We start from the raw sequence: 21,512 nt of genomic DNA on the forward strand, positions 1-21,512 counted from the left end.
GAAAAAAATAGTTAAGTGTGTTGCACAGCAATCCCTAATTAACAGAAAATAATGGCCTCTCGATAGGATGTCTCAATCAAAGCCCGTACCTGAATCAAGTTGCAAATCCGCGAAGTAACCAAGGTGTACACACTTCATTCTGGCAGACTGCGAGCACCTTTTCAAGGGAAACGATTTCAGATATGTCAGAAACATGCTATTCATCTAAGAAATCAAGGGCTGCTAAAGCAAAAGGGTAGGATGGATATAAGTCCTTCGACTTTGATGTTGAGAACAAGCGTCAGTTCATTCATGAATACGCTGGTTTCTGACAAAAGCGCCCCCTTGCGTCATAGATATTGTACATAGCGCCCCCCGCCGTTTGCATTGTGAATCTTCCGTCAACGACAAATAAATAACAGAAATACAGTACTGTACATGAACTGTATAACAAGCGCCAAATCACCTTCACAATAAAAGTTATATGTTGGTTTCAAAATGTACTTTATTAATTTATTATGTTGAATCCTTACAATCTTCTGATCGACAATTTTGTTTTGTACTCTCGCAAGTCAAAAAGAAATAAAATAAGAAATTGGAATGGTCAGTTTCCTATGCAGGCGGCTGCATCCCTGGGCCTAGAACACCACTCATATATTTTTAATTCAGTGTACGATCCCCAAAAAAATAACATCAAATTGGTAACATTTCATGTTTGAAACTTTTCATAAACGAATAAGCTATATGCTAGCAACGAAGCAGCCATGGCAAATGTTAGGTTGTGACAGTGGACATTGCACAACAGCTGCGTGTTGCGTGCATGCATGTTCAGCTTTGGTCAGGGGCGGCGTGGGCTGGTGGTAAAGTGAAGTGAAAAATACAAAATACAGTCAAGAGAAATACAAAATACATATAATCTTGGTAGCAGTTTGAACATCACAGAGTGGACACTTAAAATCTATATGTGGCCCTCGACCACCCCTCTATTTGAATATGTACATTTACCGTACCTTAAATTTAGAGGATAAGAAAGAAACCGTGTTCATAAATGATGGCGATAATCGGTTTTAATTTGTCGCTTTGTCGGATCTCGTAGTTGTTGTGAGGGTGAAATTGAGCAGGCTACACTTCCTGCTAAGACACCAGAAGGAGGAGCAGAAAACATCCGAGGAGAGGTAGGTGTCGCCAACTGATGGGAATACTTGAACAAAGAAAAAACGAACATTGATCGACACCTGCCGTGGACTAGGTGAGTCTTCAAAGTTTGCTCTTTCTTTCCGCACTGTCAAACGCTTTGTTCTTTCACCATAAGGTATTGTTTAAAACTGAAACGAGGAACTCTGCGGCCGGTAACGTAGTAAAGTCTGGAGCAGCTTTGAAGTGTGTCGGGCATTACTTGCGCATTAATGTTGTATTTTTGGCGTGATAACTTTCACGGATTTCCCCTTCATAGAGCTTTGCCCAATTTAATCCCACAATTTATATCCAGTAATTTTGTATTGCTGATTGTTTATTATTTGTAGTCTGCATTTGATAATCTATTTGTGACGCGATTCCAAATGTGTATCTTTTATTTTATTATATTTTAATATTGACTTGTCTACTAAATGATCAGTAAATTGACCCATTATTAAGCACTGCGTATCTACTTGTAAACTGTTATTTTCACCAATTTTCCACAATAACATCCTGCTTCTAAAAATTTTGTGCATTGGGCTGTCCTGCTCTGAACCTTGAATGCTATGAACATCCATCCGGTCCTCCACAGAAAGATGCTGACTTCATCGCCACAGTGACTGGGGAACATCGGCAAGCTGACTCGCCATGGCTGCCCGGCATCAGAGACCAGTGGACATGGCAGACGGCTTAATGGAGTCCAAAAAGACTGAGAAAAAGTGCTGTAAGTAATCTGTTGTCTCTCTGTGCCTCAAGGGCGAAAGGCGGACTCAGTTGAGGTCCTTAAGTATTAACTATTCAACGTTGTATAATAACCCAGGTGAAGTACCACTCGTGAGTCTTATTCAGAACGACGTGAAATGTGATTGGCTAGACTCTAGATGGATCTGAAATGATTGCATGGATGATTTTTCTGAAGGACCTGATCTTGACTGCCTTAACGATTAAGAGTCTGGTCTGGTGAGGTATTTGCTCTTGTCACCCATCAGACATGTAGGTGTGAGTGAAATATTCGTCTGAGTGTTATACTGCGGCATTGACTTGCTATTCCTCAGCATGCCTTTATTTACATAAATATATTGATGAAAAAGGGGTCCTCAGTTTATGATGGAGTCCCCCTATCCTATGGCAGCGATGTCACCCAAATTTTAATTTGGAGCGCGCCGTAAGCTGTCACTCTCCCATGCAAATAATTGAACAGACAGCACACGAAGACCAGACATTTAAAACAACCAAGTGAAAAAGAGGAAGTGCGGTGGCAACTTTGTTGCGTCGCTTGACAACTTATCCTTCCGCCATTGTGCAAACTATTAAGGCTTGTTTATCGTCTCAGCCTGGGCCTCCTACATGACCAATTCTCCAACTGTGATTGTGATGATTGGGCTGCCTGCTCGGGGGAAAACCTACATGTCCAAGAAGCTGACGCGCTACCTCAACTGGATTGGAGTGCCGACTAAGGGTAGGTATCAAGTCATGAGTACATCTAAAGCCTACTGAGTTTTAACGTCACGTCACAAACACTCATTCGCTTGTTTGATTCTGAAACTTCACTTGACTAAAACACTTATTAGCTGTAAACGTAAACCACCAAAATGAATTATCATGCGTGCCTGAAGCCCACAAAACGTACCGGTACTTAAAAGTTCTAAGACTGCAAAGATAGTGATAGCACATATTCGTCAAAAGAAGTGACTTTGTTTTCCTCCTTGCAACTGATTTTATTTGAAAAGTACAGTGGAATTAAATGTAGTCTTGTAAAACGAAAGATCTCCACACTTGTGTGTTCGTCTTTTTTTTAGAGGGGGGGGAGGTGAAAAATAGCTGTCACTTGGTCTGCCTTCTCTTCTATTTTGTAGCACCGTAACATTTGCCTTGTCGTCTTCTTCACTATCCTCATCACATCCTGCTCCTCTTTCAAGATTCATGTCTTCATCTGTTGAAAATAGGTCAAAGACAACTATTTCTAAATATGGTATAGCTACTAAATACAGTAGTAGCAATGATTGAAACGTTTTTTTAAACTAACGCTAAGCGTCTGAAATGTTGAGTGCAAAACGGTCTGATTATCCTTTCACTTGCTTGGCTGAGTCCTTGTGACTGTTTTGATGAGCTAATATGTACTTGAACCAACGAGTAGCCTTCTACCTTCTTAGCTGCTTGGCTGAGTTACTTGCGTCTTGACTGTGAATTGCTTAAGATTAGTTGATCAACACTCAAACATACTTAAGTGGGATTTGCTTAAGACTTTATATGACTAGCCCAACAGAGTCATCAGTATGGACCATGGGCTGTTTGTGCTTTGCCACGCATTTTGGTCATGACCCACTATGTCAACCAAAAATATTTGACACAGTCTACAATGCTATTTGAAAAGAGAAAAAGATGTTGGTTTTGCGGAGATTTTTCTAGATATGCTAAGAGCAAAACAACTATTAGCAACTAAAATAATAACAATTCTCTTCATAACACCACCGTGACTTAAAGAATCGTTTCCCAGAAATGCTCTGTGTCACGGTTAGATTTTTTAACATATCACATTACTTATTCCCAGGTAAACATTGCTTCTTCATGAATTGCCCTTGTTTTGGTTCTCATGTCTTTTGTGTGCATTGCACATCCAGTGCAGCTTTGTTGAAGCATTATGAGCATGTGTGGACATATTCCGTCATTAAACTTAACCACTTCATTAAAGCCAACAAACCAGTGAACTTACGGGTAATAAAAAAAAAGAACGAACAAAACAACATAGCAGTAGTGGGCAGTTTTTTAATGATTAAGAAACAGAAATGGAGTTAGAAGGTTTGTTAGCTAAATATGTGTGGTGGGGGGGGGCACTCCCCCCTTCCTTCCGTCCCTCCCTCTCTCCCTTATGTCCTTGTATCTATCTGGCAAAACAAACCAAAGACCTTTCTTTCTCAGGTTCCATTCTTAATCACTCACACACTGTTACCTCCTTGTTGTAAAATGTAAACTACTGGTATGTTCTGAGATGTTCCTCCAGTCGCTTCTTGAACTGTATGTGAGGTATGTGATTGTGTCCATGTCAACACTGCATCTCTCTGTAGTTGTACTCTGTTGGAATGCAGGTGAACCGGTTCGGAGGGCGCAGCTGAAATGAAAGTCACCGCCCAGAACAGTTTTTGCGCTGTAACTCTCTCACGTCTTATCCACAGTATTCAACCTTGGAGTTTATAGGAGACAAGCCGTGAAGTCATACAAGTCCTATGACTTTTTCAGACATGACAACGCAGAAGCCATGCAAATAAGAAAGTGCGTAAGACGAGATTAGCAAGCTCGTAAACTACTTTGACGTATAACAAATAAAACTGGCTGTGCTTTGCAGGAGCATTCATAAAACTTTGTTTTTAACAGACAGTGTGCTCTGGTGGCACTACAAGATGTCAAGTCCTATTTCAATGAGGAAGGAGGGCAGATTGCTGTAAGAAAACTGAGCACTATGTCTCAGGTTTTTCTTCATTTGGACTGAATGCCTCACTTTTTCATGCAGGTATTTGATGCGACCAACACCACCCGGGAGAGGCGGGAGCTCATCCTTAATTTTGCAAAGAAGAATGCGTACAAGGTCAAAACCCCTCTGATAATACATTGTCAGGTCACAGTACGCATATAGTTGATGTCAAAATAAGTTTTTCTTCTGTCAGGTATTTTTTGTGGAATCTATATGTGATGATCCGGATGTCATCGCTGCAAACATCCTGGTAATTAAAGCAAAACTAAAGTGTTTTTAGAAGACAGAAAAAGCAAACCACATATTCATTTTGACGCTTCAATGCAAACTTCAAGTCCCATTCTGGCATCATAATGTTCTGTTCCGCCATGTTTATAGGAAGTGAAGGTGTCCAGTCCAGACTACCCAGAGAGGGACAGAGAGAGTGTTATGGACGATTTTCTCAAGAGGATAGAATGTTATAAAGTAACTTACCAACCTTTGGATCCAGATGACCATGACAAGTAGGATGTTTTATATGGCATAGACATGAACCTGTGCCATTTATTCCTTTTACGTCTTGAATTTAAAAAAAACAACATTGTGATGTTGCACAAAATGGCCAGCAGAGGGAGATGTACAAGTTCTACAGTATTAGTTATAATTTATGTACACTTACATCGATATAATTGTGTACTGTGGTATTCACACCCTTCCAAGACACTTTTAGTGAAAGCCCAATATACTGTATCTGGTAGTCGAGAGACAATTGGAGAGACTGCAGCAAAAGTACTCTATTTTTCTTCTTCATACTTTGAGACTTTTTTTAAAAAAAACAAATTCAGTTACCGTTTGTTTCTGTGAGCCTCAGAGTCTGCCGTCGTCATTTTGTGCTTGTAGGTGCCTGTCCTTTATTCAGGTCATCAATGTCGGCCGTCGGTTCCTGGTCAACAGGGTGCAGGATTACATTCAGAGTAAAATTGTCTACTACCTCATGAACATCCACGTGCACTCCCACTCCATCTACATATGCCGACACGGAGAGAGCCATCACAATCTGCAAGGACGCATTGGCGGAGATTCTGAGCTGTCAGACAGAGGCAAACAGGTGCTGAGCTCACGATTGCTTTTGCGCAGTACAACTTTTAATGTACCGGTACACTTCTAATGTGGTTCGATGAATCGGGAATTTGTTTTGGCCTGTCTTGTTATTTTTCCATACGCTAACTCCACTTCCTTTTCAGTTTGCTGTGGCACTGAAAGGTTTTGTGGATGAACATCGTCTGTCAGACCTGAAAGTTTGGACCAGTCAGCTGCGGCGCACCATTCAAACTGCGGAGGAGCTTGGTGTTCCCTACGAGCAGTGGAAGATCCTGAACGAGATCGATGCTGTATGTCATCTAAACAGAAAGGCGCACTGAGAGGCAGTCATCGGGTGGTTAGGGTTTTATTGCTTTGGGTTTCAGGGAGTGTGTGAAGAGATGACTTACAAAATGATTGAGGAAACCTACCCAGAGGAGTACGCCCTGAGGTACCAGGACAAGTATCACTACCGCTATCCTGGAGGAGAAGTAATTGCACATTTCATTCGAGTCATGAATGACGGGTTGAGTCAAGCTCACCTCTTGCTTTTAACTGGACGCTGTATGTACTTTTTCTTTTGGCTTTAGTCTTACCAGGACCTGGTGCAGCGGCTAGAGCCGGTGATCATGGAGCTGGAGCGACAGGGCAACGTGCTGGTTATCTGTCATCAGGCCGTCATGCGCTGCCTGCTCGCCTACTTCCTGGACAAGAGCGCCGGTAGAGAAGCATGATAATATAATATGGGGATAAGCCTGTTTAGCCAATCAAACTTATTGTTCCGAGTTATTATTTTTCACTTCTGAAAATATAGAAGCGATTCCAGTTCACATGATTCTTCTGGGTTGGGGTTGAACAACACCAAAGATACAAACGAGACATCCAGCTGCAGCAACACATTGCAGATTTAAAGAGACAGAAGTGTATTTTTGTATGACTCGGATAGTCCGAGTCACAAGTGGGCATGGACAGAGTATTGACGAGAAAAACCAAAAAGGCATGTGGCTTTGGTTGCTTTTCACCCTTCCTCCCATCCAAAGGGGAGTAGTGTTGTCGTTTGAACACAACACCCCGCATAGACCACAGAAAGCGCTTTGCCACACCGCACAACAGAGAAAGTTGACCCTTTGTACTTCCTTGTCACAGATGACCTGCCATACTTGAAGTGTCCCCTGCACACTGTCCTCAAACTCACCCCAGTGGCATATGGTAAGTCCCCTTGCTGTTTTCGAGTCAGCTGAACCTGACTTGCACGGTAACCATTTGTGGTATTGAGACGTCTTTTCTTCTCCCCCGCCGCTAGGTTGTGAAGTGGATATTTTTGACCTCAAGGTGGAGGCTGTCAACACTCACAGGGAGAGACCATTAGTAAGCTTTTGATTATGTCTTATGAGGAATTGGGTGGCAGGTTTCTTCGTGAGTATGTGTCGCCTGAAAACGTTGAACATGAACTTTAGAATCAGACCATTTGATCCATCACTCACATTTGGTTCTAAAGGTTAAAAAAAAAAAAGATACGGCTATTCATGCTGGTGTGATCTAATACAGACACCGGCCCAGAATGCAAGACGGTGTTCCTTAATGATGACTTGAGCCGAGGCTCTCAAAAGAAGCAAAAACATGTGAGGCTATGTTGTGCCAATGGAGCACACGCCTAAATGCAAAGGTTGCAATACAATGTCAAGACGGTTACCGGTTAAGTTTCAACTGTCCAATGTATTTCTTTTTTTACTTTGCTGCACTGTATACCAGCTCACACCAGTCTGCCTCTGCTACCTTTCTGGCACACCACTACCTCTTTTAGGAACAGCTCCATACTTGTGTCCTGGTTATAATTGTGTGTTATTTGCAGTGAGACGTTCAGCCTGGAGTCCTAGACAGAGTGAGTGCTCTACATGAACATATTGAGGGACATGTACAGAGAAAGACTTGTTGACAGGGGTGGGAGCAACCTGAACAATGGCTTTACGGCTTCCAGAGCACACAGTGTTTCGGACCTTGGGGAGACGGTGTCGGAACTTGCGTGGCTGTATCTCTCAATTTCTTTGGGATTTTGGCAGATTGTTGCCGCACAACCTGCCAAAGCTGCAGCTTGATGTTTTCTCTGCACAGCTCAATGTCATGATTTCCCTCACTTTTCGCTCGCTGTCATCTTCCCTTTTTTTTGCCTTAGCTGCAGAGAAAACATTCTCACGGTGCCTTTCTTTTTTTGTTTGTCAATTTGGGAGGTGGTTAAGCAACTGACATGTCAGCGCAGGTTTACAGGTTATTTCCCGAGCTAAATGCGTAAAAAGGTACGCAGACTCGTTTGACGTGGTGCGAAAACATGTTACCAAGGTCTCGTGGTCTCTTGTCTGCCATCACCGTGTAGAACAAAGAAAGGGGAGACGTTCCACCAGCTTTCTACCGGAGGAATAGCTTCACGCCACTGTCCAGCCACGACCAGATCAAACGACCTCGCCTCTACAGCGCCGACAACCAACCGCAGCCTCGCTTGTCCCAGACTCCCATTTTACCCGGCATGCCGTTCTCTGAGGCATCGGAGGGCGTGGAGCTGTGAGAAAGAGAGGTCAGTGTTGAATTTGGGAAGAGGGTGAAACAAAAATGAATGAAATGGGTTTGTTTGTCACTGCCATCCAGACAGTGTTTCACCCTGACTGGTGAGCTCACATGTCAAAAGTAGGACAAGTTGTGCCCACGTGTCTGTTTGGTGTGGTGTTTTCATGCAATCTGCATCTTCCTCTCATGCTTCTTTGCAGGACTGCCAGAACGGTTTCAGTGCAGGAGACACAGATGACTGTGTTGGCAGTTGAAGAAAAGTTTCTTTCATTTAGTCTCGACCTTTGTACACTGCTGACCAAATGTTTGGCCCGGCTTTGTGCCACATGTACCTTTCGCTTGTACCACCGCAAGTTGTTGTTTGTCTGCCACATGTTTGCAACTTCAACAAAATCGCTGTACAGGTCTGCCATACAAACAGACTCCGTCCATTTGTTGTTTGCAAATAGGTAAGCTACCTAGAGCAGCGGTGTCCAAACTTTTTCGTTTGAGTCCCGCATACCTAATCATGGACAAGGGCAGCTTTAAAATTCATCAACTTTATAAAACACCCCAAAATCAGTCAAGCAAGCATTTTCTATGCTGCTGGTATTTTCTAGGTATTTTGAAAAAAAACCCCCTGCTCCTTTAAAGGTGATGAGGCAAATAGTTTAGAGATTTTCACAATTTTGTGAGGGCCACGGGGCCCTGTGTCCCAGTAGCCTCGTTACAGCACTGCACTGAACAGCAGCCGAATCCCATCTCCACATTCAGAACCAAAACGAGTAAACTGTGGTGCCATTGGCCTTTTTTTAAAACAGTTACTTGAGGATGATAAATGTGATATGTTCATAAATCGGACCTTGACCTTGCAGAAAGTGAAACAATTTAGCTTCTAAAACGGAATGATCTTTTTTTCACCAGTGTTTTCAAGAGAATTTTTAAATGATTTAGTTCTAAATAGTTTGTGTAGCTTTGCATATCTAGAGTATACATAAACAGTAGTGGCACCTATTTTTTGAAAACCTCCTTTCTCTGGCCACCTCCATATATATATATATATATATATTTAAACAAGCCTTGCAAGCCGTGTCAAATGTCATTATTATTTTATGGCACAAGCAGCTGAAAAGTGCCGTAGCTTGGACACCCCTGACCTATAGAGTGTCAAATGTGTTATCAAACAATTGAGTGAAAACCTCTTAATTAGCATTTCCTTTCGCTGTCATTATACACTCTGCAAAATGTATTCTTTTACTTTCGATTTATTTTTAGCAATCAATACTTAATGGAACAACCTTGATTTTACTTTGTGGCACTCCTTGTTGTGGGAAAAAAAAGATCAGATTTCAGGAACGTTGTCAAAGCAGACAGAAGTGTTTGCATTTGCCGTCTTCTTTTTGTGGGTCACTGGTTGTTGAATGATATTCCTCGGCAGCGGCGTTCATACTGGTCAGTGGAGAGTTGTTTTTTTGTCACCTGCTGGTCTGTATCTTTGTTGTCTCTAATGTCTGCCACTTGACGTTGTTCTTCAGAACTAACCCATTATAGGATGATGTAATAAGATGACCTCTACATCTCTCTCTGTCGCTCTCTCTCACCTTTCATGAAATGGAATCAGAAATAACACATTAATGGAATGGCAGCCATGAAAATCAATATGCTGATTTAAGGTAACAATTATTTTATGAATGTCCTGTTGGCGTCTGAAATGTTCAGATTGTGTACCCTAAAATAAAGTGTATTACAAAGTAATGCAACTTTCGACATAAAAGGTGTAAGGAAGCTAGTTTTTCAATGGAAGGTGCACCCAGTCAAATATGACTGTGTTGAAATTACATTTGAAGCCTATCGGAACTAGAAATTCAATGGAGTCTTGCAAATGGCGCTAGTAAAAGAGCCATCCATCCTCTTTCTAATGCTGAGACAATCACTATTCACTCTGAAATTTATATGTGCAGCACCAGTACGTCAAATGTAACTAAGGACACATTCGTGCACATTATTGTCACGAATAAACCAAACAACTGTGCCTTTGTATGAAACACTACAAGGAGCATTGTGAAGTACTTAAAATGATCATGATGAAAGGATGACCAGTCACGATTTTAGACTTTTTTTTTCTTTCTTACATACCACGCTCAGTTTCGCAACACTTCTAAAGAATAATACATTCCGACACCCCGCAAACACGTGCGTATTTTACAGGCTATCAATGATCAGTCTAATAGAATCAATAAGATATTTTAAGATGCACAGTATCACTATAAAGGCATGCCCTTTGTGTGAACCATTTGCTTCAATTGCTGATGGTTTTCACTGATTAGAATCACATTTACGAATCGTTGCCAGTGTGAATTAATGGCAAACGCGTATTCACAGCCATTTGCTTGCTTGACTTGCATCGGATGAGGAGAGGCGATGACATGTGACTGAGAACTTTAATCTGCTTGTTCTGATGCAGCGCTTTTGACCAGATCATATGTGCGCATAGTGCTCATCTATTGTCATTCAACACTATAACCACATGCACTGCAACCTATCGGACGTCGATTTTGTGTTGGAGCTTAGTCGGAAAATTTTCAGTGGAATGTGAGACAACACAGTGAGGGGTTTGATGAGATCAAATTCACACGTCCAGAACAATGGTCATCACACTCATAATCAAGCAGGAACAAATCAATGTAAAAAGCAATGTTTTGCTGAGCTATATTTACGATAATGCCAATGGCTTAAATTTTGTGTGCTATCTCATAGTGGACTTCTGTCTCATGCACTCATTCGTTCACGAAGTAAGAATCAATCGAAGCGATAAATTGTCAGAGGCGGCCGCCCCCATTTTGCATTCTGCGATCAATTACTTATTCAAACCATCTTTCAAATGCACAATGGCATAAAAAATGCCTTCACTCTTGAAAATTCTAAATGTTTTTGTCTTAGATCCGTTCTTGTTTGTATTATGAGTGTGAGTGTATTCAAGATTGTGCATTTTATTTCAGGAAACCATATGCAGTTCATGTAAAAAAAAAAAAAGATTGAGCATCAAAGCATCTTAAGAATACTGCATCCACGTGAAAAAGGTAGAAAAATCACAAAACAAAAATTTTCTTTGAGTGTTGCGGTTGTCATGGTCACCCTTGGGCACTGGTCACCCTTGGGCACTTTGTAGCTCCGCCCCTGTTTGGATGGTACACACACTCTTTAAATGTGCATGCATTTCAGGCAATGTATTTGCCGAATTTAATGTGTTTGAATTTAAATTAGAAAACATCCTCACCCTCATTCAAATGTCATTTCATGTCTGCAAAATACAATACAATATGCTACTGATGCTCTATTGAGTACGTTGTCTTTATTTTATTGTAGCCTGGACCAAGTTGGTGTGTGCGCGTGTGCCCACGCGCGTGAGTGGGAGGTATCGGGACGCCCCTCTATAAATACTGCACATTACTTCTTTTCCTCATTTTTACCTGAACACGTTCAACATGAGGTTCATCGTGTGGAACATTCTCTGTTTATCCATTTCATTACTTGACACGGGTAAGTTGATTTTTCGTAGAATACGACCAAATTCTGATTTTTGAAACAAGAGTGGATGGCATTGCATCTTCAACTATAGCTGAGGTTCCGAAGCGATGCTCAGCGCCACCCCAGTTTCCGTCCACCAGACTCCAAAATAAATGGAGGACCAGAAGCACGTTCGGCATTGGGGAGAAAGTTTACTACAAGTGTGCCGAAGATTTCGTCGCATACGCGGGCAGCCTCTCTGTGATGTGCGTCAATGGAATCTGGACTGCGTTGACACTCAAATGCGAAAGTAAGAATATGACCGACCTGCCACAAGTGGCTGCCTGCTGTTCTGGCAAGGTTAATGTGCTGGAGGACAGTTGTAGTTTTTACATATGGCCACGCGAGAGCGTCCTGAAACCAAGTTGATGTTCCCTTTAAAGATGCCTAGTATTTTCCTTGAAAAACGACCTGATTTTTTTCCCTCATCACACTGACTAATGTACTCTGCCGGTTTGCGATAGAGAGACCATGTGGTAATGTTGGTGATCTACCTAACGGAAGGTTTCGCTATGAAGGACGTCCACTCATTGGGGAAAGGGTCTACGCATTGTGCAATGACGGGTAAACTGATCATAAGACGTATTTGAAGCTAATGGAAGTGCTCTAAAGGCGGGGAAAAAAGACCATGATGGTGTGTGTTTCTTCTTGCTTTCAGATACACACTAAAAGGACCGAAGTACATGACATGTGAGAGGGCTGGATGGACTGGTGAATTTCCCACATGTGAAAGTATGCCCGAATACATTTTGATTACTTGGCTTTAAGTTAAGTTTCTTTTTTTCGCCCCACAGTAACTATTTTTAAGCCACTGTGGTAAAAACAAATTGACATAAAATAACACTGGTCAAGAGCAAAATTAATACCTTTTTAGTTCAGGTTGACCTCCTGAAGCCTAAATGAACATTAATCTGATCATGCAACTCATTCCTATTAAGAAACATTCAAACTCAGAAAACATGCTCAGCTCGGCAAAAAAAAAAAAAAAAAAGCACGTGTACAATGACAGAGATGGCTTTAACATTTACCTAAACGTGTTTCTGACGCTGATTTAAAAATGCCTTTTTTTTCCCTCTAGCACATCAGTAAAGTAAGATATTTTTTTCTTTTGAAGTTTGACCTACACAGTTTGCACAATGCGGATTTTACGATCCGTTGTAATTTAAATCTATGTTGTTTTGGAAAAAAATCCAATTGTTGCTGAACATACCCCTTAATTCATAAATATTACTAAATATAACACTATTATTGTCCTTTTACTGTTGCTATAATTATTATGAAAACCTGCTAGAGAAATAACAAGGGCAGATTCAAAATCTGTGCAAAAACTACTGGTATATCTCATTGACTTGAAATTGTTTGAAAAAAAAAAAGTAAAAAATGGTTGACCAGTGTAATCAAATGAGTTGCTGATGGTGCGGTGGTACACTCGCCTGATTTGTGTGAGGGCAGTGTGGTATCAGTTCCCACTCAGTGAATGTGCGAGTGTATGGTTGTTTGTCTCGATATGTGCCCTGTGACTGACTGGCGGACTAGTTCAGGTGTTTATCCGCCTTTTGCCCAAAGGCAGCTGGGATAGGCTCCAGCAACTCCTGCGACCCTCTTCAGGATAAATGGTGTTGAAAATGGGTGAATGGATTGATGTAGGGGTGCCCATTACGTCGATCACGATCGACCGGTAGATCGCGGATTGGTCCCAAGTCGATCGCGAGGGGTGTAGAGGAGAAAAACAAACAAACAACCATTTGTGTGTCTTTGTGCATGTTAGTAATATATTTTTTGTGCTAATGTACACTATACCCTAAGCATCCTATCATTATTCTCATTCAGAGTTTGTTTCGTGTACAATTTACCGAGGGCACGGGCAAATAATGGGAATCTAGAGGGCCGAGGGAAGCACTTATAAACGGTACGTGTGAGCTACTGCAAAAGTGCGTCGCATGCCTCCATGTCAGGCTGTTGCTCATCATGTCGTGCGTGTGTATGTGCGTGCGCGTGCGCGGTAACAGGTCGATCGCAGGAGGTTGGTTGATCGAAAAGTCGATCTTCGGTCCAAAATGTTTGGGCACCCCTGGATTGATGTAATCAAATGGATGAATATCCTAGGTCTTTTTGGGTGACCACTGACAACGTATCTCACAATCATAGATCTGTCACTGTACTGAGCATAAGCAAAATAAGATCTTCACATTCAAAACCAAAATGAGAATAATCTGTACTAAACTGACCTTGACATGGGACAGAAAGTGGGACAAGCAATCTTGATTCATGTCATTTGCTGCTGTAATTTAATTATCTTGATCTATTGTGGCGACACAACGAGAGCTTTTTTGATATTTTAGTGACGTGCACATTCCAAGAGCACAGAAATTGAAATGATAAACTATCGGTTTAGCAGGATAAAGATTAAGATGTACTGATACAGTCAACACAAGCAAATGTTTGGCCTCAGCACAGATGTCTGATGCAGACATGTCCGGGGCAACTTGACCCGATTTAAAGATACATGATTTTGCTTTGTGCAGAGGTTGACACCACCTGCTCCACACCGGAAGTGGCCAACTCAGAGAGGATTAGTGGTGGTGATTCCATACACCGGGCAGGCGAAAAGTTGACCTTTACTTGCAGTCCAGGTTTCCTGTTAGATGGCCCTCAGCACGTCACTTGCAGTCCCTCAGGCCAGTGGGAGCCCAAAGTCCCCCAGTGTCTGACTTCAGCTGCTCATCAAGGTGCAAATAATATTCAATTTCTTCCAGTTTGTAAACAACAAGCATCAATATACTCCCGGCCAGCAGAAAAGTGAGTGACGACTGCTGACCTGAACTGAAACCATGACAAAAAATTGTGGTCGGGGTTACACATAGAGTTGTCAAATTATCACGTCAATTGTGATTAATTAATTACAGCCATATTTAGCGCGTTATTTTTTTAATCGCGTTAACCTAAAATTTCATCTCTAACTTGATTGTTTCTGTAGGTGGGTTGCCTTTTTCTAATACAGTATCCTTTTTTATGTGTTGGCTTCCTGTGTTCGAGTTGTTGAGGGTGGGGAAACAACTGTCAGTCACAGCCTGAAGCAGACATTGATTGGCTGTCATTATGTTTGGGCTTGTTTAGCATAAGCTGATTGGCTCCTATTGGAGTTGGGCGGGCTGAGTAAGCAGCTGTGAGGAGAGGTGAGGTGAAAATGGAGGATCATTTGAAAGTTCTAGGCACAATGAATGGGCAATTTACATTCCAAAAACGCCCTGACAGCACTATTGATAAAGGTAGAGTGTTGTGCCTAATTTGTAAGAAGTTTGTTTACCACCGAAGACAGCTGGGATAGGCTCCAGCCCCCCCCCCCCCCCCCCGCAACCCTAGTGAGGATAAAGCGTTTCGGAAAATGGATGGATGGATGAATGAAAACAGTAATATTCCCCCTGGTGGTCGAAACTAAAGGTTGCAGGTAGGATTTGGGATTAGTCTCAAATAGAGCAGAAAGTAAATGGCTTGGACTGCATCTGTTCAAGTCTGTTTAAAAACAATAAAAACTTTATCGTACCACTTTTGATGTGAATCTTTTGATCTGCCTCAATGCTCAATAATGAATTGAAAACGAAAATAGGGGTTTTCTCAGCAATTTTTAGAGATTAAAATTTAGATTAATTAGATTAAGTAATTACAGATCTTAATTAATCTTACAAAATTTTTAATCTCTTGACAGCACTACTGTAGTTGCACACTGTCTGATATACAGTACCTCAAAAGATTTCATTGTTGCTTTTAACTGTTTTATCCCCCCCCCCCCCACCCCCACACAAATAAATAAATAAAGCTAAATTTAGCCAATGTATTATTGCAAGCGTGGTAATTCAACCCAGTATTCCAGTATTCTCACTCACTTTGTCTCAGTCAAATGGACTGTTAGCTGTGGTACGATCGGAGTTTCGCCACCTGGAAGTATTTGTGATTTCACGGTGAAACATGCTCTAGTCTACACAAATGATTCTGTCTAAAGAATATTCTACTCTACAGGTGGCTGTAGTGCTCCGAAAAATTTGGACGAGTCTCATGCCAACCTCGCTGATGAGTTCATCACTAGGACGACCTTTGCCGCTGGTGAGCAAGTCACGTACACGTGTGATGTTGGCTACAGTCCAGTAGGTGGCAGCAGATATCGGAAGTGCATCAGTGGACAGTGGACGCCGCTTCTGGTCAAGTGTGAACGTGAGCTCAATTCTTTGTCTTATTGAGTCTTTTATGTATTTACTTACCGCAAGATTGACAACATATGGTAGATCGGGGATGGGCAACATGAATACTCGTTTTAATTTAGATTCTGACAGCATTTAGCTTCTCTATGAATCGTGTTTTTTTCTGAATATGAGATGACATTTTTCTTCCTTTCAAAAATACAGTTTCATATTATTATGCACAAATCTTGAAACATCATATAGGTTACAAAGAACTCAGGATTACATAGAGATCATTTTTACAAAATTTCACAAACACAGTTTCCACCAAAAACATCCTTTATATTGGGTTGGTACCCAAACAGAATGGTTATTTCTTGAGCACAAGCTACTGCTGGACAAATAATGTACACAAGTCACTTCAGTGACCTTGGCCACCCACATTCCATTAAAATTGCAATGAATGATGCTTTAAATTTTGAATATGAACCATGACCAACTGACAATGGCAGTGGCAGGGCTTACGTTTGGAATCTGGGCCTTCAGTAAGCACTTACCGGACTTCATCCATCTAAAACCACCACAATAGAACCCAAACCAGTACTATATACAGTAATAATGTAATGTAACAGAACATACCTGTACCTTGGACATCATCTGATACAGGTCAGAATCATTATTTATCTATCTGGTTGGATCATGTGACGTTGACGCAAAATGGCTGACCTCTGTCTAAATTGAATAAAACCAGGCAGATTTTTCTGCTTAAATTATATTCCACAAACACAATATGCAGTATTTCATTGTCAGCCATTAAAAAAAGGAGATGTTTTAAAACTATGTAAACACAGAAACTACTAAATGAAGGATTAGACTTCTTTCTTTTATCTCACAAAATATTTTTTAAACTTTTTCCATTTTTTTCAATAATCAACAGTAAATCATTTGGAACAAAAAATACACCAAATATCTTATATCTTTTTGTGAGAAGATATAAGATATTTTGGGGCGAATCAGTGACTTTAAGGCAAACTTTTGCTTTAGTGGCGGCTCAAACATCTAAACGGTCCTTTTTTCCTATAAAATACCACCAAAAACAACGAAAATGTGCTTTTGATGGCAACATAATGGATTTACAATGGATCACCGTGTCACAATTTTATACTTGACAAACTTTAGCAACTATTTGCGCAATATTTAGTCGTAGTACTATCTAGTGGTGTGTGCGTACATCGTGCCATGTGTGTGTGTGTGTGTACATCGTGCCATGTGTGTGTGTGTGTGTAAATGTATGCACATAAATCACGTAATCTCTTCTATTTATAAATTGAAATAATTCCCATCATCTTTTACCTCTTTTGTTACACTCTGCAGTAGATTCAACGTGAGAACGACTTTGATCAGTCCCAAACTGCTTGTAACTGCCACATTTCCAAGGGCTCGCCTAGTTTCACAAGCTTACGCATTGTTGTGACACACGGCGATCTCATCCAAAAGAGATAAAATATTGCTATCTTCTGGCCGTAGTCATTTTATTTATTGTTTTTAAGTTTCTCAGCTAAATGATCATTAAACCAGAGTTGGCCAAGACCTTTCATGGCCCATTCCCTTTTTAAAAAAAAAACCAAAACAAAACAAAAAACACATAAGTTGACAGCAAATGACGCTGACAGAGCTTCTCGTTATGATTCCAATTGACAGCATTTCACGTCACTGGTACTCAGAGTTCATCATAATACAGTACTGTGTTTAGACTAGTGGGGATGCATATGTTCTTTACGATAATACTGTATGTTCATAATATCGTAAAGACCATTATTGACTTGACTTCCCCATTAAAGCCACCCGAACAATTTTTTTTTCTCTTTCCGTTCTGTAAAAGGGAAATTGTGTGGCTCGGCTGGGGAGATTCAAAATGGACGCTTCATTTATACCGGAGTAGAGTTTGGAGACATCGCCACAGCTCACTGTGATGATGGGTGAGACAATCAAATAATTTGTGTGCTTCACATGCATCCCTCTTTATTAGTGCTGGAACGGTTATGAATGTTCACCCTGTCACCAGGTTTCAGCTCGTAGGACGACCAACCAGGAATTGCATGAGCTTTGGCTGGGATGGTCACGCTCCCTTTTGTGAAGGTGCAGCCTGGAAATTTGTTGGACTTTGTACCTTTCCATGGTGCACACTACATTTTTTTGTCCGTTGCAGTCGTGGAGTGTGAAGAGCCTCCAGAGGTAGCCAATGCAGAGCAAAACGGCAAAGAGGAAGCACCCTACAAGTACAGGACTGTGGTAGTGTATGAATGTCGCACGGGGAACCTTGTGGGGAACAAGGTGATATGGTGCACAGAGAACGGCACGTGGAGCGCACCGCCTTTGTGCAGAGGTCACACAAAAACACACACGGTCATCTTTAAACAAATTTATTTACAATTTGCCATGATTAAAAGTGAATAAAAGTTGGAGTTTCTCCACAGAAATCACCTGTCCATCTCCAAAAGTGCCCAACGCCTCCTGGACGCGAGCTCACACCAGACTTTATCAACACCGGGACACGATCAGCATAGACTGTCGCCATGGTTACACAGTGGTCGGCACAAGCACCGTCACCTGTGGTGACGATGGTCAGTGGGTTCCCAGCCTTCCCAAGTGTAGACGCACATGTAAGTCAACACCTCTGGTAGAAATCTATCAGGTGATTGTTATTGTAATTACTTTTATTAACAAATTCATATCTTGTTTTTGTTTATTTTTTTAGCACGGCACACTAAATGGCAGAGCCGGTATGCTGTCTGATGTGTCATGCTACATTTCTCAGTCCAGGACCGGCATAATAAGAGCAAACAGAAGATGGAAAAATTCCCTTTGGACCTTAATATTTCTTTGCCTTACACACATTCGACATGTTTTTAAAATGAAGCTGACATACATGGTGTTTATTTCAATAAAGTGTTTTTGGGCAAGAATGAGTACAAACTTATTGCGTTCACCTCTATACATTGTTTTTTTTTGTTTTTTTGTTTTTTTTTTGTCCTTTACTGTCAATAATGTCATGTGTATCATCATCTATAGGCTAAACTGCTAGTGAGCGTTCATGAACAAACAAGTTACAAGAAAATAAAGAACACCAATTGCATTCATTTAAAAAGACAATACAAAATCCAGACATTTACATGAGCAATGACAATTCAAGTGCAAATATCGACTCTATGATACATCATAGCAAACTCTCTTTTAAAAGGCAACAATCTCAACCAAAAAGAAAAAAAAGGAGAAAGGAAAAATCAATCAGGTTGCAGGAAAGAAGCTGATTCTGGTAGGAGGGGAGTTTTTGCCCATGAGGGGATACGGGCCATGCCTTTATGATAGTTATAGTGTAAGTTTGACAATTAGCAATTGTCCCTCCATGATGAAAATCTGCATGTTAGGGTGTTACCAATAGCATTGTGGGCTATGTGAACACACACAAAAGAAAAAGAAATATGTTTATTCAATTTCTTGGGGGCCTCCCAGCCAAATGAATCCCCTGCAAATAACATTGGGGTTTTAAACTAGTCTAGCTGCTTCCCATTTCCAGCCTTCATGACAAACGCGCCAAAAGGAAACCATGACGGCCACGTGGCTTAGAGCCAGATGAAGTTTTGATCTTATCGTCACACTCTCAAAATTGCTTATCAGCTATCATGGGAATGTTCTTTGATTTTAAAGTTAAATTATTATACCCTGTTGCTGTCACTGTTCTGAGATCACAAAGAACCTTTTCTATTCTTCTTTTTTTTTTCCAAACTGCTGTATGTTTCAAGACATCTTTGACTCCCTCTGCAGAAGAGCAGACAACACACTTAAGTTCTGCTCATAACATGTCATACAAAGGGTCAGCAGTGCTGCTTTCCAAAAGATCAGTTTGGGTCACTATAACCAAATTGAGTGTGTGTTATTTTCATTCATTGCACGTGTATTATAAAGGTAGAAGGATGGGCTCACGATCTAGTGCACACAACAATGTGACCCGCCCGCCCTTGTGGGCCCTCTTTGGAAGAGCTGTCTGCACTGGGACAGATCAAACAAGAGCTGGGGAGATGGCCGTCTTTGGATTTGATATGGGCACGGCAGTTTAGGGGAGGAGCGGTGCAGGTGTAATTCTAGGAGTCGGCCTCATGGAATCCAACCCTTGTCTTGCTAATGTTCGGTATTTACAAGTCAAAAACACCACAGACCTGCTCCACAAGCAGGTGACGGGATTATCAAACTGCTGTCAGCTAACAAGTGAAGAACGTGAAATTCTTTTCAACTTCGAACCTTGACACTATTCAGGAGTAGAGTACATGAGAAAGACAAGATGAGATTGAAGAATTAAAGTGACCTTTTACAAGAAGCAGCAAACATCATGTCCCTCAAAGACATTCAACTCTCAATCCCTCTCCCAGACACATTCCACATCATCTCATTCCTGTGGCTCTCCTACTTAGTTTCTTATTCGTCTTCCAAAAATGTCCTCTGTGTTTCTGGATTGATTAACCACCTTTTTTTTTTTGTATTTGCTTTAAAGTTGCCTTGGGGGAAAAAAATAGAGGAGAAAAAGAGCAACAGAAATGCTGGGCGTGTTGGAAAAGGCTGGTGCAGTCTAGACAGCACAGATGAACTGTTTTAACAGTAAAACTGCTCTAAGAGCTCAAACATAGTAAGGCTTGAAATGAGCTGGAACGCAGCTGCGACATGAATTAGTTTGCAACTGCTCCTCCTCGAGGAGGCACACACAAGCACACATCCTCACCAGCGCACGCACCCCACGCGCACACACACACACACACACACGCACGCACACACACACACACGCACACACACACACGATGGAACGAAGGTTATACAACACTTGCACAACACTTACAGGCATACTTAACGGTCGCAGTCGGCGCTGGAATACAGACCAGTCATTTAAGCAAATACAACGCCAAGCTCTAACACATCATCACTCCTACTGTCTCAAAGAGCCGTTTCTATCCGTTTGAATGGTCTCAATGCACGACACAATGGAAACCAAACCCACTCACATATTCTACATCCCCACTGAACGCGTACGCTCCGGACTGTGGACGTGCGAGGGAAACTTGACAAACAACACAAATATTCAGCATTTTGCATGTTTGTCAAGGGAAATCAAAAGATGGTTACAAAAAAGGATGTATTATGTGTGTCAAAGTCCTTTATGAGTTGCGGGATGTAGCCTGTAAGGGTGACGGGGGTGGGGTGGGTGGGGGGGGGGGCGTTTAGTGAATTGCAGATGATGCGGGTTTACTTGTATGGTCGCAGGAAAGCAGAGACTTTGCTGCTTATGAGACGTATGAAGGATCGGGGAAGCATCTCATTGGACTCCCGAGTGGTGTACTTGAAGTAGTTGTTTGGGTGAGCCAGCACGTCAAAAAGAGTCTTTATCAGTTTTTTATCCTGCAAACAGAAAAAGAGTCGTTAGTGCATTTGTAAACTGCGGAATCTCAAGGAACGAACTTACCGGTACTTGATTTCGTGAGCCCATGTGTAACCTGAAATGT

The 21,512-nt window shown here is 41.5% G+C and overlaps 3 protein-coding genes across 9 annotated transcripts in view; 2 read left to right on the forward strand and 1 right to left on the reverse strand.

The window, feature by feature from the left end:
* Window positions 1–1,069: 1,069 nt before the first annotated feature.
* On the forward strand, window positions 1,070–11,562 carry LOC147210701 (6-phosphofructo-2-kinase/fructose-2,6-bisphosphatase 2-like). 3 transcript variants are annotated; one of them, XM_086115071.1, is made up of 16 exons: window positions 1,070–1,228; window positions 1,748–1,879; window positions 2,489–2,614; window positions 4,329–4,425; window positions 4,528–4,594; window positions 4,664–4,738; window positions 4,818–4,874; window positions 5,003–5,127; window positions 5,504–5,711; window positions 5,848–5,994; window positions 6,070–6,174; window positions 6,274–6,403; window positions 6,830–6,892; window positions 6,987–7,051; window positions 8,050–8,252; window positions 8,443–11,562. In XM_086115071.1, exons 2-16 carry the CDS (start codon window positions 1,804–1,806, stop codon window positions 8,693–8,695), a joined length of 1,797 nt encoding a protein of 598 aa, XP_085971197.1. In that variant the 5' UTR covers window positions 1,070–1,228; window positions 1,748–1,803; the 3' UTR covers window positions 8,696–11,562. The 3 variants fall into 3 exon arrangements, with proteins under 3 accessions (XP_085971197.1, XP_085971208.1, XP_085971217.1); XM_086115082.1 differs by having other exon boundaries at window positions 8,055–8,252; window positions 8,443–8,588; XM_086115091.1 differs by lacking the exons at window positions 8,050–8,252; window positions 8,443–11,562 and adding an exon at window positions 7,536–7,565.
* Window positions 11,563–11,633: 71 nt separating this feature from the next.
* LOC147210702 (membrane cofactor protein-like) lies at window positions 11,634–18,917 on the forward strand. Of its 3 annotated transcripts, XM_086115115.1 has the most exons (11): window positions 11,636–11,761; window positions 11,841–12,038; window positions 12,253–12,352; window positions 12,447–12,520; window positions 14,314–14,517; window positions 15,806–15,997; window positions 17,846–17,942; window positions 18,029–18,102; window positions 18,173–18,349; window positions 18,441–18,626; window positions 18,722–18,917. In XM_086115115.1, the coding sequence occupies exons 1-11, from the start codon at window positions 11,707–11,709 to the stop codon at window positions 18,757–18,759; spliced, it is 1,395 nt and encodes a 464-aa protein (XP_085971241.1). In that variant the 5' UTR covers window positions 11,636–11,706; the 3' UTR covers window positions 18,760–18,917. The 3 variants fall into 3 exon arrangements, with proteins under 3 accessions (XP_085971250.1, XP_085971232.1, XP_085971241.1); XM_086115106.1 differs by having other exon boundaries at window positions 11,635–11,761; window positions 18,441–18,917; XM_086115124.1 differs by lacking the exons at window positions 14,314–14,517; window positions 18,722–18,917 and having other exon boundaries at window positions 11,634–11,761; window positions 18,441–18,721.
* Window positions 18,371–21,512, reverse strand: part of scube3 (signal peptide, CUB domain, EGF-like 3) — a 101,933-nt gene continuing 98,791 nt past the window's right edge. For all 3 annotated transcript variants that reach the window (XM_086115049.1, XM_086115059.1, XM_086115038.1), the window contains one exon: window positions 18,371–21,408. In XM_086115049.1, coding sequence (XP_085971175.1) covers window positions 21,256–21,408 — 153 coding nt within the window. In that variant the 3' untranslated portion in view covers window positions 18,371–21,255. The remainder of the gene's footprint in view (window positions 21,409–21,512) is intronic.

This window comes from Hippocampus guttulatus, chromosome 1 (genome assembly GCF_054856545.1).
Source record: "Hippocampus guttulatus isolate MCC_2025c chromosome 1, RoL_Hgut_1.0, whole genome shotgun sequence".
NCBI lineage: Eukaryota > Metazoa > Chordata > Actinopteri > Syngnathiformes > Syngnathidae > Hippocampus > Hippocampus guttulatus.